The sequence below is a fragment of the Phoca vitulina genome, unplaced genomic scaffold (genome assembly GCF_004348235.1).
Source record: "Phoca vitulina isolate PV1807 unplaced genomic scaffold, GSC_HSeal_1.0 scaffold47, whole genome shotgun sequence".
Classification (NCBI taxonomy): Eukaryota; Metazoa; Chordata; class Mammalia; order Carnivora; family Phocidae; genus Phoca; species Phoca vitulina.
The window spans coordinates 9,030,429-9,045,088 of record NW_022589750.1 but is presented as its reverse complement, the minus strand read 5'-3'; the positions used below and the strand labels follow the sequence as shown (position 1 = coordinate 9,045,088).

Sequence of the window (14,660 nt, the reverse complement as noted above, 5' to 3'; positions counted from 1 at the left end):
GATTTTTTTAAATTTGAATTTTGTTGAGTTAATTTTTTTTTTTTTTACTTGAATTTAAAATTTCATTGCATCATTGCTGCCCGCTGAGATACTTTGGATTCATGATTCTGCATCCAATAGGTGAGCACTCCTTCCTAGCCTGGTGTCACCTACAGAGTTGGTAAACTTTTCTTCTGAAGTGTTAATCTTGTTGATACATATTGATTAGGGGAGGGCCAAATATGGAATCTGGCAGCCCCCAGTCGATACCTTTGGGTTTAGTTATTCAATAAGTTACACCTTGGTAAAACTGTACATTAATATAGCCCACTTTTAACCCTTTATCCACCAGACACCAGGAAGAACTTCTCCAAAGGCAGAAATCAAGACATGTCTGCCTTTCCTTGCTCCGCCTGTCTCACAATGCTCTCAAAAGAGAAAATGAGATCAGCTTGGCCTGCCTTCTTTTTACTGAACCGCTGTGGGTTAATTGGTGCTGGCTGCTTTATTTTCTAAATGCTCACCAACTGCTCCATTAAACTATTTTAGGATTCCTCTGCCGTGAGTTAACATCAAGTTGATGAGTCTGTTGTTTCCAGAACCTACCTTATTTTTCTTTTTAAAAATTAAGACAGTTTCATGTGTGCCCATCCTCTACCACTTTTCCTAATTTCTTGAAGATTACTGCCTGGCTTTTGGTCACATTGGTCAACAGTGTCAGTGTCATGAGATGTAATTTGTTTAGGTCAGAATGCCTGAGCTCTTACAAAGGGACCCCTTGGGTGTCTCCTTAACTGACTTGAACTTCATTTCCCTGCTAGCTCCTTTTGTTCATTCCGTTTCAGGGTCAACACTTCCTTTCTTGATATAAAAGATCAAAGCAAAAGTGAGAGTTAGAAACATCTACTTTCTGCCTGTCATTGCTTCCATTGACGGACATATCTTTTTTCTTATTCTTGGTCCTCAAACTGGAATTGCCTAAAATGAACAAATTAAAAAAAAATAAAACAAGAGAACAAAGGCCTATTTTATATTTGTCATTTCCCCCAAGCTGTGTGTGTGTGCACGCGCCACCCTTTTGTATTTACCTACATTTATTTCCTCTTCCGTTGTGTAGATGCATTTGGAAAAAAATCTGAACTCATCAGGAGCTCCTTCTGGTGCGTGATTGTTTTGTTCCATTACTAGACCACCTGTGATTGTAGAGTCAGAACGTAATTTTAGCCACTATATAACTCATTCTTGTCTCAACCTTTTGAAGTTCAAGTGCGTTAAGGCATTCTTTTCCAGGAATGTTACGGAGCCTGAGTAAATTCCCACATCCTTCCAAGGTTCATGATGGAATGAGGAGATAGGAATTTTGACCCAATCGTGGAGTCCTTATTTCTCTAACCTGGTTCAGCATGTTTTTGGAATGACTGTCCTCGAATCAAATTGATTCAACACATGTGGCATTTATAACATGCAAGCCACTATGCTAGGCACTTAGTGACCCAGAACATAACTAGCTGTATCTTTTGATCACAAGAAGTTGATTTATATTTTTATTTTACTTATTATTATTATTATTTTTTAGAGAGAGAGCAGGGGGAGAGGGGCAGAAGGAGAGGGAGAGAATCTTTTTTATTGTTAATGTTAATCACCATACATGACATTATTAGTTTTTTAAAAAAATTTTTTATTGTTATGTTAATCACCACACATTACATCATTCAACAGTCTTGCACACTTCACAGGGCACATACTGTGTATGGCTCAGGTAGAGTGACTAGTCGTCCAGGCTTTGCTGGGACATGCTTCATCTTTATCTTCATTTCCGGTTTGTTCTCTAGTCTTGTTGAGGAAATCCAGTCTCCCTGGAGGGAGGAGGCCAGGTACTAGAAAAGAAGAGGGCGAACAGGTCATCTAACAAAGACCGAGGGTCAGCATAGCAGTGATCAGTCATTCGAGGTTAAAATCCTTTCCCCCAAATTAACAACTTTCCCCCCAAATTAATTAATGTAGTGACCCTGGTTACTTGGGGGAAAAAAGTGTATGTGTTTATGTCTTACATAAACAAATAATTTTTAAAAGATCTTACTAAGCTACTATAGTCAAACTGCAACGAACCCCTTATCCCATCTGAGGTGATTTGAGCTCTAGCAATTCAGTGTTCTCAACCTTTTCAAATTACAACATGCTTCCAGAAGTTTCCATAAAAACCCGTGTAATCCTTTCTTCCAGCTATACCTCCCAGACCCTCCTGTCTGCATCCTGGCCCCATCTTCTATTCAGTCAGTTTCAAGCCTGATTTTTTTTTAAAGATTTTATTTATTTATTTATATGTCAGAGAAAGAGAGAACACAAGCAAGGGGAGTGGCAGACAGAGGGAGAGGGAGAAGCAGACTCCCGGCTGAGCAGGGAGCCCTTCGGCTCAGGTCATGATCCCAGGATCCTGGGCTCGAGCCCAACATCCTCGGGCTCTCTGCTTAGCGGGGAGCCTGCTTCTCCCTCTGACCCTCCCCCCTCTTGTGCTCTCTCTCTCTGAAATAAATAAATGAAATCTTAAGAAAAGAAAAAAAGAAATGTAAATTCTTGGGCTCCCAGCCTAGATTTAGGGATCAGAAACTCTGGGGGTCAGGCCTAGCAGTCTGGTTTATTAAGGCCTTGAGGGGATTCTGAAGTAAGTTTGAGAACCACAGGCTTACATCTATCTCTTCTCCTTAACCTGCTCTGCTCTTCAACTACAAATAGCAAGCGCCTGCTAGTGTTAGTACAAGCAGAAGACTTTTTTGGCCACCCCAGGGGGTCCCCTATCTCATTGGGGATTCGGCTATTTTAGCGAGGTTTCAAACTTTTCCGTGCTTGTCTTGGTTCTCCCCCTTGTGGATAATAAAACATTTCTAGCCAATGCCCTTGTTTTCCACCCGCTTCTTTCAAAGTCAAAGGGCAATTTGGCGCCTGGAAATTCACAGACTTCTTAGGAACAGAAACTTTGCTCAATTAACTTTGTAACTCCACATGATGGGGAGGTGAGGATAAAATGTGAGTTTCCCCCGCTTTCCCTGATATCAGTACTGGTGTAGTTCTTCACACACTATAAGATGCCCTTCAAATGCATCCATTCATTTGACCCTGACACTCACCTGTGAGCTAGGCAGAAGTACGATCTCCATTTTACAGAAGGGGAGCAGGCCCGGAGTGGCAAGGGAATTATTGAGGGGCATGTAGCTGGCTGTAACACAGCCTGGTTTCAACCCACACCCTCCTACTCCGGCCCCCGAGCCCTTTCCCGACTTCCTGCTGGCTGAGCTGGGCAGGTGGCTGTGGGTGCAATGTTAGCTAAGGCAGCAGAGCTGGGTGGGGTGAAGCAGCCGTACCCTCTGGGGTTCTCCAAACTGCACGAGAGGATGGGAAAAGGAAGTAGGGAAGATGGTTTAATCAGAGTCATGAAGAACACAGGGCAGAAAGGACAGCTAGGGGACTGGCATGAAGCCTCCAGGCTGCTGGTAGCCTGGATATTTGAGAAATCCCCAGGTGGACTTCCCAGCCCCAAAGCCTTCCTTTGAGAACTGTTTTCCTCTTCTGGGTCTTAAGTCTGATGAGACCTATTTGCCTGCCTGCCTTGTTGGGGACCAGTGGTGCCAGTTCCCCACCGTTGGCTTATCCCATCCGGTCACCTTGCAGGTAAGATGCTGTGTGTGTGTGTGTGTGTGTGTGTGTGTGTGTGTGTGTGTGTAGGGGTAGTGAGTGGAATGGAGAGGAAGCAGAAGTAAATTCCATGCTCACCTACTTTAATTAACGTAGTCCTCATAGTACAACACCCTGCAGGGTGGGGATTATGTATCTTCTTTTTTTTTTTTTTTTTTAATTTATTTGACAGAGAGAGACACAGTGAGAGAGGGAACACAAGCAGGGGGAGTGGGAGAGGGAGAAGCAGGCTTCCTGCAGAGCAGAGAGCCTGATGCGGGGCTCGATTCCAGGACCCTGGGATCATGACCTGAGCCGAAGGCAGACGCTTAACGACTGAGCCACCCAGGCGCCCCAATGTATCTTCTACAGATAAGACACTGGGGGCTCAGACAGGCTTTGTCGAGGTCACACAGCTAGTCGGGAGCAGTAGTGGGGTCCCAGCCAGTCTCTCTGACTCCCAGGTTTGTGCTCCTCCATGGGGCCACAGTTGGCCCTCAGCAAGGAATCAAGACTGAGTTGGGTGCATAAAACTGCTTTGATGTATGTCTGATTAATTTGGGCTGATTAATTTGAACCTTCAAAAACAAGCCACTTTAGGGGCGCCTGGGTGGCTCAGTCAGTTAAGCGTCTGACTCTTGATTTCAGTTCAGGTCATGATCTCGGGGTCGGGAGTTGGAGCCTGGCATCAGGCTCCGTGCTGGGTGTGGAACCTGCTTAAGATTTTCTCTCCCCCCCCCCCCCCCACTCTCTCTCTCTCTAAAAACAAAACAAAAAACACAAGCTACTTTCAGTTTGTAGCAGTTCTAGGGGTAGTGTGTCTCCTGCTTATACACCCAAGCCCTCTGCGAATGGGCACTCTTACTCCTGGCCACCCTCCTCTGCCTGGCTTCCCTGGGAGTTTAGATGCTAATCCACTTTCACCTCTTCTCCAGATACTAATCAAGACAGAAGAGGCTGAGCTGTTAGAACTGATCTCCTTCCCAGCCTAATTCCTGTCCCCAACCCCGACCCTTGTGGGAGACTGCCTTTACCACCAAGCCGGCCAATGGTATCCAATACCTTTCCTGAACTGTGCCTGGTCTCCAGACGCGGGCACCAGAAATGCTCAGTTACTGCAAACATTTTGGCCTAATCTAGGGAAATCATTATAACAACAATAAGAGCAGTGACAACTGGTCTCACACATCTGATCTAATCCTAGAAGGAAGCTGTATTTTTTTTTCTTTTTTGAGAGAGTGGGGAGGGGCAGAGGGAGAGGGAGAGAGGGAATCTTTTTTTTTTTTAAAGATTTTATTTATTTGACAGAGAGAGACACAGCAAGAGAGGGACTACAAGCAGGGGGAGTGGGAGTGGGAGAGGGAGAAGCAGGCCTCCCGCCAAGCAGGGAGCCCGATGTGGGGGCTCGATCCCAGGACCCTGAGATCATGACCTGAGCTGAAGGCAGACGCTTAACGACTGAGCCACCCAGGCGCCCCAGGAGAGAGGGAATCTTAAGCAGGCTCCAGCACAGAGCTCGATCTCACGACCCTGAGATCATGATCTGAGCCAAAACCAAGAGTCGGACACTTAACCTACTGAGCCCCCGGCGCCCGGTGTGTCTGTCATCTTTAACTTCAGGTCTCCAGGTTTTGTCTTCATCAGAATAGCCACATTGCTCTCCATAATTGCTTTGCTAACAAGTGAACTTTGAACTTATAACATAGATTTATGCTAATATAACGTCACTTTTGTCTATGTTCCACACTGAGCTTTTACAGAAGATATGATTTGCTAATAGGATTTTGTTGTTCAAAATGTTTGAAAAGCCCACTGAGCCCCTGGTCTCTTTCTGGGTCATAAGTGAGAGCAGAAGCCTTCTGTTTGGGAACCTGAGGGAACACGTGCATCAGAGGGTTGGCTTTAATGTCCCAAGTCATCACTCTTGAATGGATCATAAGCCACGGCAAATGGTATAAAGACTTCACGAAATAGGTACACCGTATTTCATGTCATTTTTTTTAAGTAGGCTCCATGCCCAGCTTGGAGCCCAACTGAGCTGAGATCAAGAGTTAGACCCTAGAGCCACCCAGGTGCTCCTTTGTCATTATTCTTTTAAAAACCATGCACGCATAGGGTCATTTTTTTACATGCATCTCAATGTATGCACATACACACGTGTAGAGATTGGAGCGGGCATTGATTACTTGGCTGCGCAGAAAACGATCCCAATGACACCCATGATGACAACGACAATAGGACAATAGTTAGCACTCATGGAGGGCTGAATATGTAACAGGTGATCTTTTAAGTGCTTTGCATATAGGATCTCATTTAATCCCTCCCAAAAACTGACTCTGAAGTAGAAACTATTGTTGCCTTTGTTTTACGATGAACAAACTGAGGCATAGGGGATTAAGTAATGTGCTTGCGTACACAGAGCTATGTAAGCAGCTGGGCTGGGGTCCAAACCCAGGAGTCTGACCCCAGACCCCTCACTCTTCTCCACCCGGCTATACTGTTGCCTGGGATGCATTGAGAGGTACTCAGAGGGCTGAGAGCTAGCAGCAGAAGGAAGAAGAGGGGGAATGGAGGAGAGCCAGGGAGGAATGTGCTGTGTTTTGGGAGCTGCCCAGCTGGGTGTTTCACCTGATAGCCTCTAGCTAGATATTTCACCTGATAGCTTCTACCGGAGCCAGTCTGAGCAGGCTTGGAGCTGAGGATCTGCACAGACTCCGCCCCCCTCCCCCCTCCCCCGCGCCCCGCAAACTTGTCCTGAACTTACCTTTAGCTCCTTATAATATACTAAGCTCTCCCCCATGGGTGGAATTTTCTGCCATTTTTTGGACATAATGCATGCACTAGCATGTGGACGGGCTTGGTCTGAGCAATTGAACCGAAATGCCCAAGTAATAGAATATGTATAAATTCCTTAATGTATATGCAAGCTCCTTGCCCCCGCCCCCTAATACACTGAATAAAAGCTTCCTGTCCTCACCCCACGGAGAGACGGTGCTTTGAGAGCGAGCGATCTCCCTGTCTCCTTACTTGCATCAGGTAATCAAAAGTTTTTGCTTTCAAACACTTCCTTGGCTTGTGTTCAATTTAATGCACCCCAGGCAGCACCCGCCCCCCCCCCCCGAATTCAGTCACTGTACTGCCTCCCAGACCCTACACGTGCTCGTGCGTGTGATTGAGGCGGAGAGAAATTTTTCCACGAAGGAGGGCTTCCCAGCAGAGGTTTCTGGTTAGCATTCTGAAACAGTGAAAACGACTTACGTTCATATTAAGCATTTGTGTTTTCAGTTCGACGATGAGTTTAGAAAACGAATATAAACATATTCAGCATCATTGGGATAGCCACCTTATAGCCAAACAACTATAAATGTAAGAAGTACATCATGAGCATTTACATTTACATTTACAAGTCATTAATAACAATTGAAGCTCAACACCATATATATATATATATATATATATATATATTTTTTTTTTCCTTTAAGAGGGTTCCACGTATTACTTCAATTTGACTAACCCTATTCTTGTTGTTCTAGAAATGGGATGACCAGCTCTTTCAGAATATACAGCAACTGCCTCCAGCTAAGCAGTGCCCGGTTTAGGAGATTTACGGTAAAAGCCATGTTTCCTAGGAGGTCAGTACAAAAAGCCAGACTTCTACTGGCAGTTTCTGGGAGAGATCAGCTTTCCATCCAACGCAGGGGTTTACCTTTCCTCTGGGAAATGTTTATAACAGAAAAGGCTCAACTGGGATACCTATCAGCTTCTCCTGTACCTCTGGTGTGTAGTGGGGTTGACAACGGGCAAGGATAAAATGAGCTGGTCATCTCAGGATCATGGAAAACCTGGACCCGAGGCTCAGGAATGCCCCCTATTTTCGTTGTGAGAAGGGAGACAGTTCTGTCCCCGTGTGCCAAAAGTGCGAAACATGTGTCTTGGCTTGGAAGATCTTCTCTACCAAAGAGTGGTTCCGGAGGGTCGGAGAGGTGCCCCAGAGGAGGTTTCTAGTGAGCATCCTGGAGCAGCTGGATAGCTTCTATTTGCTGCACTATTTTCAGAATATCCTTCAGACCACACAGGGGAAGGATTTCATCTACAGCCGGTCCCGGATCAACCTCAGCAGGAAGGAGGGGAAAATCGTCAGGTCTTCCTTGAACCAGATGTTGGATAAAACCGTAGAACAGAAGATGAGGGAGATTCTGTACTGGTTTGGGAGAAGCACCCACCGGACCAAGGCAAATTACACGCTCTTGCTGCTGCAGATGTGTGACCCCAAGCTGCTGCTCATGGCTGCCAGTGTCATCAGAGTCCTGTCTCTGAGACAGCAGAACAATGTTGCAGGTAATGAGTCCGCAGGTGGACTAGGAAGCCAGACTTCGGGAGCCTGTAAAGGAACCAGGGTGTGGACAGGCTTAGGTAGACGGGGATCTTCCAGAATGCAGGATAGAGCTCCTTGTCCTCACCTGCAGTCCTGTTTACCGAAGGAGAAATTGACCGTGACTTCCTTCTAGAAAAGTATAGAACGCACACACAGAAGGAAGTACAGAACTTGTAACTGCCAGGCATTTATTTATTTATTTTTTATATATATTTTTTAAGCTTTTTCTCTCTTTAAGGTTTTATTTGTTTACTTGAGAGAGAGACAGAGCACAAGCAGGGGGAGTGGGAGAGGGAGAAGCAGGCTCCCCGCTGAGCAGGGAGCCCATGCCTTCCTAGGATTTGATCCCATGTTGCTGGGATCATGACCTGAGCCGAAGGCAGACGCTAAAGCCACTGCGCCCCTTTCTGCAATTTTTGTATAGAAACTCTGAAGCCCCCTCCTCACCCCCCCCCCCTGAAAAACCAGACATAACTGGCCTGGTCTGTTTCATGTAGATTGAAGAGAAGCTAGTAGAAATTAAAGTGTTGGTCTCACCTCCTTTCCTCCACACCCCCGCTTAAAGAGCAACCTTGTCTTGGCCATTGGCTTTTCAGGCCTCGATCAAGACACTAGTGATGTGTTTTTCTTTCCCGAGAAAGACTACAACGCGCAGTGTGAGACCTCAGATGTTTTCTGGGCAGCTAGCACCAAGAACGCATCCTTCCCTTTGTCCAGAGCTTCAGGAAAAGAAAAGTCGCTTGAAAACATGGGAGTTGAGGCATCTAATACTGGTAAGTCAGCTTGTAGCAAGAAAGATAAAAGATAGGAGATTGGGAAGTCCCGATGGGGTTCAAGTGGCAGGCACAGGGCAGTAGCATCTGGGGGTGACAGATTTTGGACACGAACGTTCATTTGGCACCAACAGTGTGTTGGGCTCACTGATCCTTATGACGTCATCGAATCCCGCATCCGGTATGGGAGAAGCAAGAATTAAAGGTAGTCATTATCACCTTAAAGTCCATGTTTTCACTTCTCCATCTTGGTGCCTCTGAGAGACACCTGAAAATAGAGCTCAGAAAGGAAACTATCAAAGGGTTTCCTTTGGAGTCTCCCTCTGCCCCCGGCCACCATCCCTCATCTGACCCCTGACCTTTTGGTGTGGTGGGCACCTCTAGAAGTCAGCCCACCAGTGCCTATTTTTTATAGCACTGGATTCAGTCTTGAGGAGGAGACAAAAGCAGTAGGGGGACCTGGGGCCTAACCTCAAGGCTCTCCTGAGTTGGTTTGTGAAGCGAAATCTCTACGTGATGTAATTACAAGAAACACAAAGCATTGATTCTCAAGCACTTTTTATCTGGAAACTTCCAGATTTCATAAACAGATAAGACAGTAATCACTACGCACATAACCATCCCTCAACTTCGATAATTGTCAACGCTAGACTCATTCATGTCATTCATTTGCCCCTTTACAAAATTGTTTAAATTTGTTTTTTCCTTGGGGTATTCTAAGGAAATTCCAGGCACAAGGCCATTTCAACCTGAGTGGGGCAGGCTTTGCTACTCTAGGTATCTCCTGGAACTGGGAAGGCTGAAAAGTCCTTGTGCATTTGGTTGGGGAGGTTATTATTTCCAGTTTGGCAGAAATAATGACAAAAATCCAGTGGTCTAAGGGTGGATTCCGATGAGCTCTATTTCTGGGGAGAGGGTTTGCTGAGGGCTTCTCTTGGCCTGAAGTTACCATAAAATCAACCCCATCCTGCACCTTACTCTGGTTTTCCTCTAGAAGGACCATGGAAGAGTTCGATCCAGTGTATTTCCGAGATGAATAAGCTGTTTTCCAGAAAAGCAGACCTGTCGAAGGCAGAATACACCCCCTCCGATCTGTTGGTTGATTTGGATGTCGTCAAAGACCTGTCTTCCGGGGTTAGCAAATTCCGGGACTTCATCCATTACCTGCCCATCCACCTCTCCAAATATATTCTAAGTATGCTGGCCTGTGCTGGGGGGTTTCTCGAGATGCTGCGCATCATGGCTTGGTTGGGAGGTTCCCAGGTCCATGTTTTTGTTTTGTTTTGTTTCAGGTATGCTGGATAAAAACAGCCTGAACAGGTGTGCCTCCGTGAGCCGGCACTGGGCCATGCTGGTGCAGCAGGTCAAGATGGATCTGTCGATGCATACTTTCATTCAGGGCCATATTACCTTCTTGCAGGTACTTCCTATCTGGGAGGGGTTGATCTGGAGACTGGCCTCATTTCCGTGTTGGACTTGGCCTGATTTGGGGCCTTTCTGGTCTATTCCGTAGACCTTTAGTTGGCCTTCTGCTCCATGTTTGCTGCTTTGTGGGCTTCAGTAGTCGCTTCCTCTGTGTCTGGTCTCCCTGTTAATCACCCCTAGCAGGGACAGCATATATAGAAACTTCTCAGGAAGAGAGAGGCAGAGTCTTTCTGAAACCTCACAGAGCGGGGAATTGTTTTCCCCAGAGAGCTATATTGTGGCTTTTGCAATAAGAGGGCCATGAGTATGTTCCTGGAGCCTCCTCATATGGTACACAGATGTTTCAAAGATCAAAAAGCATATTCTTGGGTCCAGATGCAATTCTCCTGGAATAGTATCCATCTCTGACATTTTTACTTCTGTTTCCTGCCTGAAGCCTTACCCTACATCATGGGTTCCTGGTAGCTTGAGTTTTTCCCAGCAGATGTAGATAACCAAAGACAGGAAGAGGCAGGCATCGTGAGGCGGGCCATCCTCTGGGAAACTGAGGACTGCTGGCCATTTCCTGCTGGTGTCCCTCTATGTATTTGGTATTCATCATCCACCCCACGCCAGTCTGCGCACACTACCAGCCTAACGGGCCAAGCCTGGGCCTTCCTTCGCCAGACTTTACCCACCTTTCAGATCTTGCCAAGTACTAGTTTCCCCCTCCTCTTGGAGCGTAAGGGCCAAGAGTAATAACCATTTTCTGTTTATGTTTTCCCTCAGGGATCCTACACAAAGGGAATCGATCCTCATTATGCCAATAGGCTTTTTATTCCGGTTCCTAAAATAACTGATAACGGGAAGCGCATGCGTGTGAAAAATCAGAAATTGAAACTGAGAACAAAGGTGGGTGGTTGTGGCATCTGGGGCAAGTCACTGTGATGTCCTGTTCTCCTTAGCCATGCTGGAGTCCAGACTCAGCTGTCACATGAGGGTAGAGGAAATGGGAGGATAGAGGATATAGAGTATGGATTTAGGGTCTGGGAGGTGACAGTCCCTAAGGGAGACCAGAGTTCTGTGCTGTGTGTCCTTAAGCAAGATGACTTCCTCTACTTCAGCCTTAAATTCCTCATCTGTGAAATGAGTGGCTGTCAGTGATAGCTGGGATTTTCCTCAGCACCCGTCAGTCTACCCATCCAGAGGCTATAAGAGTCTGTGGCTCAGGAATGTGAGGGCCAGGGCGGGTCCAGAATGTCCAGGGTCCCGAATGAATTAAGCTTTCTCCCCTCTCACTTCCAGGTTTATTCTGGTTCTAGGAATGAAGGGGGGGAGTTACTTAACCATAAACCTCCCTATCAAATTTCAGACAATGATGAAGAGCTGATGAAAGACTCTGAGCTCTCTATATAGCTTATCCAGGCATGGTGGTCATTCCTAAAACCATCAGATTCTTGCCCCCTCCGTTCTGCTCAAGGGACTTCTCTTTTGAAATCTCTTCAGTGGGCCCCAAAAGGATACTTAATGAGGGGTGGCCAGACTGGAGCTTCTCATACGGAAACCGTGTAGTATGAGTTAGAATTTGAGGGGTAGAAGGGACCAGAGCGACCATCTAGTTCATATGTCCGTAGAAGCTAGACGAAGGAATGAGGGAGGTTGGTGGTGTGAGTGGGTGTGACAGAACCACCATGAGCTGGAGAGTTCCCTCCCCATCTGAAGGGGCCAGTTGCTACTCAGCTCCGGCGAATTATTGCCATGAGAGACTGTGGACCTCAACCTCCCTGTCCATCTGAGCTTTCAAGAAAAGTTAGAAATCTGAATTATCTTGTGACATCTCTCGTTTTCCTTAAATGCGGGCAACCAGTTAAAAGCGTTTTTTTTTTTTTTTTAAACTGTGGGGGCCAAAGAAAACACATTTGTGGACTTCATCTGACCTGCAATTTTTTATCTTTGAGTTGGCCCATTCACTCATTTTACAGATGAAGAGACTGAGGTGCAGAGAGTTTCAGGTCTCCCAGACAGAGTGACAGAGATACAAGTTGGACGCTGACCCGTTCTTTCCAAGCTTGTTGCTCTAAGTATAACAGAACTAACACCCTTCTTGTTTAGGTGACATAGCTAGTAATTGCCTGACAAAAAAGGACTACCCAAGCAGCGTTTGAGATTTTAGAAATGTTCTAATTTAAGAGAAGAGAGAGAAACAGGTAAAGCCCTATGGACAACAGACGAGAAACATGAAGGAACAAGACAAGGCAGTTAAGGGGTATAAGTTAAGGTATAGTGCTTCTCCGGGCTGATGATTGCCATGGGTCCTGAGGTTGAATGGTGTGCCAGGCATGGTGCGAAGGGCTTTGTATACATCATTCACTTGATCTTCACTGTAGATCGAGTGGATATCATTGCTCCCAGTTTCTGGATTGTGGAAATGAAAGCTGTGAGATTCCAGAACTTGCCAAAGGTCTCTTAGCTGGTCAGTGGCAGAGCTGGGATTTGAATCAGGTCTTTTTCCTCCCAATGACTCCGCCACGGAGCTTCTAGGCTCTCAAAACCTAGCTGATGACAAAGAGCCGAGGAATTCCAGCCCAGGCGTGAGAAGCCAAGGAAGTCTTGATTAATTCAAGGCAGGATATCAGAGCTGCTTGGACATTAAAGGGGAGGCAGGTTGACAGATTCTGCGGAGAGGCTCCTGAGGTGGACGTCACTACTGGGCTAAACATCAAGAAGGAGGTTGAGCCGAGAAAAACAGGCATCCCAAGGAAGAGTCGACCGGCATGGTGAAGGCTAAGTAGGAAGGAGACTTTGAAGAGATGTTCCCAGGAGGGCTCCCAGGTCCAAACATGATGCTGTGGTTTTCTTTGCTTTCATGATAAACTCACGCTGTTTTTTGGTTTCCTGCTAGCATGGTTATCATTTCCTATTATTTGAGGGTGAAGAGTGTGGCCAGAAAGAGGAGTGAAACTGAGAGTCTGGTTGAATCATCTGTGCCAGAATTTAGTATGTCTGGCAGGCCATAGTGTCTCAGAACATGTGCCATGGAGGGAGGGAGGGACGGGGGGAAGGAAGGGAGGGACTGAGGGAGGAGGAAAGAAGGAAGGAAGGGAGGAAGGAAAGAAGGAAGGAAGAAACTCTTAAAAAAGGAAGGAAAACACCCCCATTGAGACTTGATAAAATTGATTTTTTCTCTCTGAGGCTCAGCTGTATCTCATCTCTAAAACGATGAGAATACTTCGTGGGGCAAGTGACGTACTTCATGAGAAATCAAGCTTGCCTCTGTGTGCAGACTTCAAGGCACAAATGGGTAGAGCGTGTAGCTGTGATTTCACATAGGGCTTGAGTTCCCACCGATACGCTCTGTACTGTAAGGTATATGCAATATACCCACGAAACCCCAACTTCTGCAAAATAGCCCGTTAGAGGGCACCTGTGACTTTATTTTGTAAGCATTACCCTTTGTGAGCTCATTTTTGGAAAAGTTGAGCGATCACCGACCTTGAAAGTTCATGGAACCAGAACACACAGAAAATACAAAGAGATGGAGGACGAGTCAGGACCCTCGACTGTCCGTGGATTCTTTAGGGCCTGCTCATAGGTCTGTCTCTACCCACACCTAGTGGCAGCCATAGCCCAAACAGGAAGACTCCTTGGGCCCTTATGTCCCTGCCTGGGAAGACCTTAGGGGGTGCATGTTTGGGGTCCGGGGTAGAGTTGCCACTGTGCTTTGACTCCAAGTGTTCCCTTGTTAGAATGACTACAACCTGTGGGCCGCATACCAGAACCAGGAAACTCAGCAGGTCCAGATGGAGGAGAGAAATGTCTTCTGTGGGACTTATAATATCCGCATTCTCTCTGACACGTAGGTACCGGGGTCAGAATCCAGGTCTTCAGGGACCCTTGAATTACCCACACTTTAGGGGTCTTTAGGATTCCCATGACCCTGGAAAGGCAATCCTTCCTCACCTCAAGCTCCAGCGCCCCATGAACATGAGATCCCCTTCGGAGAATAGTGCTGGATGTTGACACCATTCTCCGCAGTGGGTAGAGGACATCTCCCGTTATAATTTTGGGTATACTGATCAACAGTCTTTCACACAAGTCACATGCATGAAAGCATTCCTTTTTTTTGAAATATTTTTATTGTTTTATTCTAATTTTAGAAGTAATATATGCTTATTGTGCAGAAGGAATCCACCAAATGCCAGAAAATGTATAGAGAAAAGCAAAGACCTCCTATAATCTTCATGTATATCAATACATGAATTAATATTCATTATATTAATATTCATGTATGTTTATATTCTAGAATTTTCTTTGCATGTATACCTACAAATTTTATTTTATTATTTTTTAAAGATTTTATGTATTTATTTTTGAGATAGAGAGAGAGTACATGAGTACAAGCAGGGGGAGGGGTAGAGGAAGAAGCAGACTCCCCACTGAGCAGGGACCTCGACATGGGA

General features: G+C 46.0%; 1 protein-coding gene across 1 annotated transcript in view; it reads left to right on the top strand.

Moving 5' to 3' along the window:
- Nucleotides 1-14,660, top strand: part of CDRT1 (CMT1A duplicated region transcript 1) — a 44,191-nt gene that overhangs the window by 992 nt on the left and 28,539 nt on the right. The window contains exons 2-7 of the mRNA XM_032431754.1: nucleotides 7,182-7,986; nucleotides 8,665-8,796; nucleotides 9,791-9,991; nucleotides 10,089-10,216; nucleotides 10,990-11,112; nucleotides 13,947-14,056. Coding sequence (XP_032287645.1) covers nucleotides 7,482-7,986; nucleotides 8,665-8,796; nucleotides 9,791-9,991; nucleotides 10,089-10,216; nucleotides 10,990-11,112; nucleotides 13,947-14,056 — 1,199 coding nt within the window. The 5' untranslated portion in view covers nucleotides 7,182-7,481. The remainder of the gene's footprint in view (nucleotides 1-7,181; nucleotides 7,987-8,664; nucleotides 8,797-9,790; nucleotides 9,992-10,088; nucleotides 10,217-10,989; nucleotides 11,113-13,946; nucleotides 14,057-14,660) is intronic.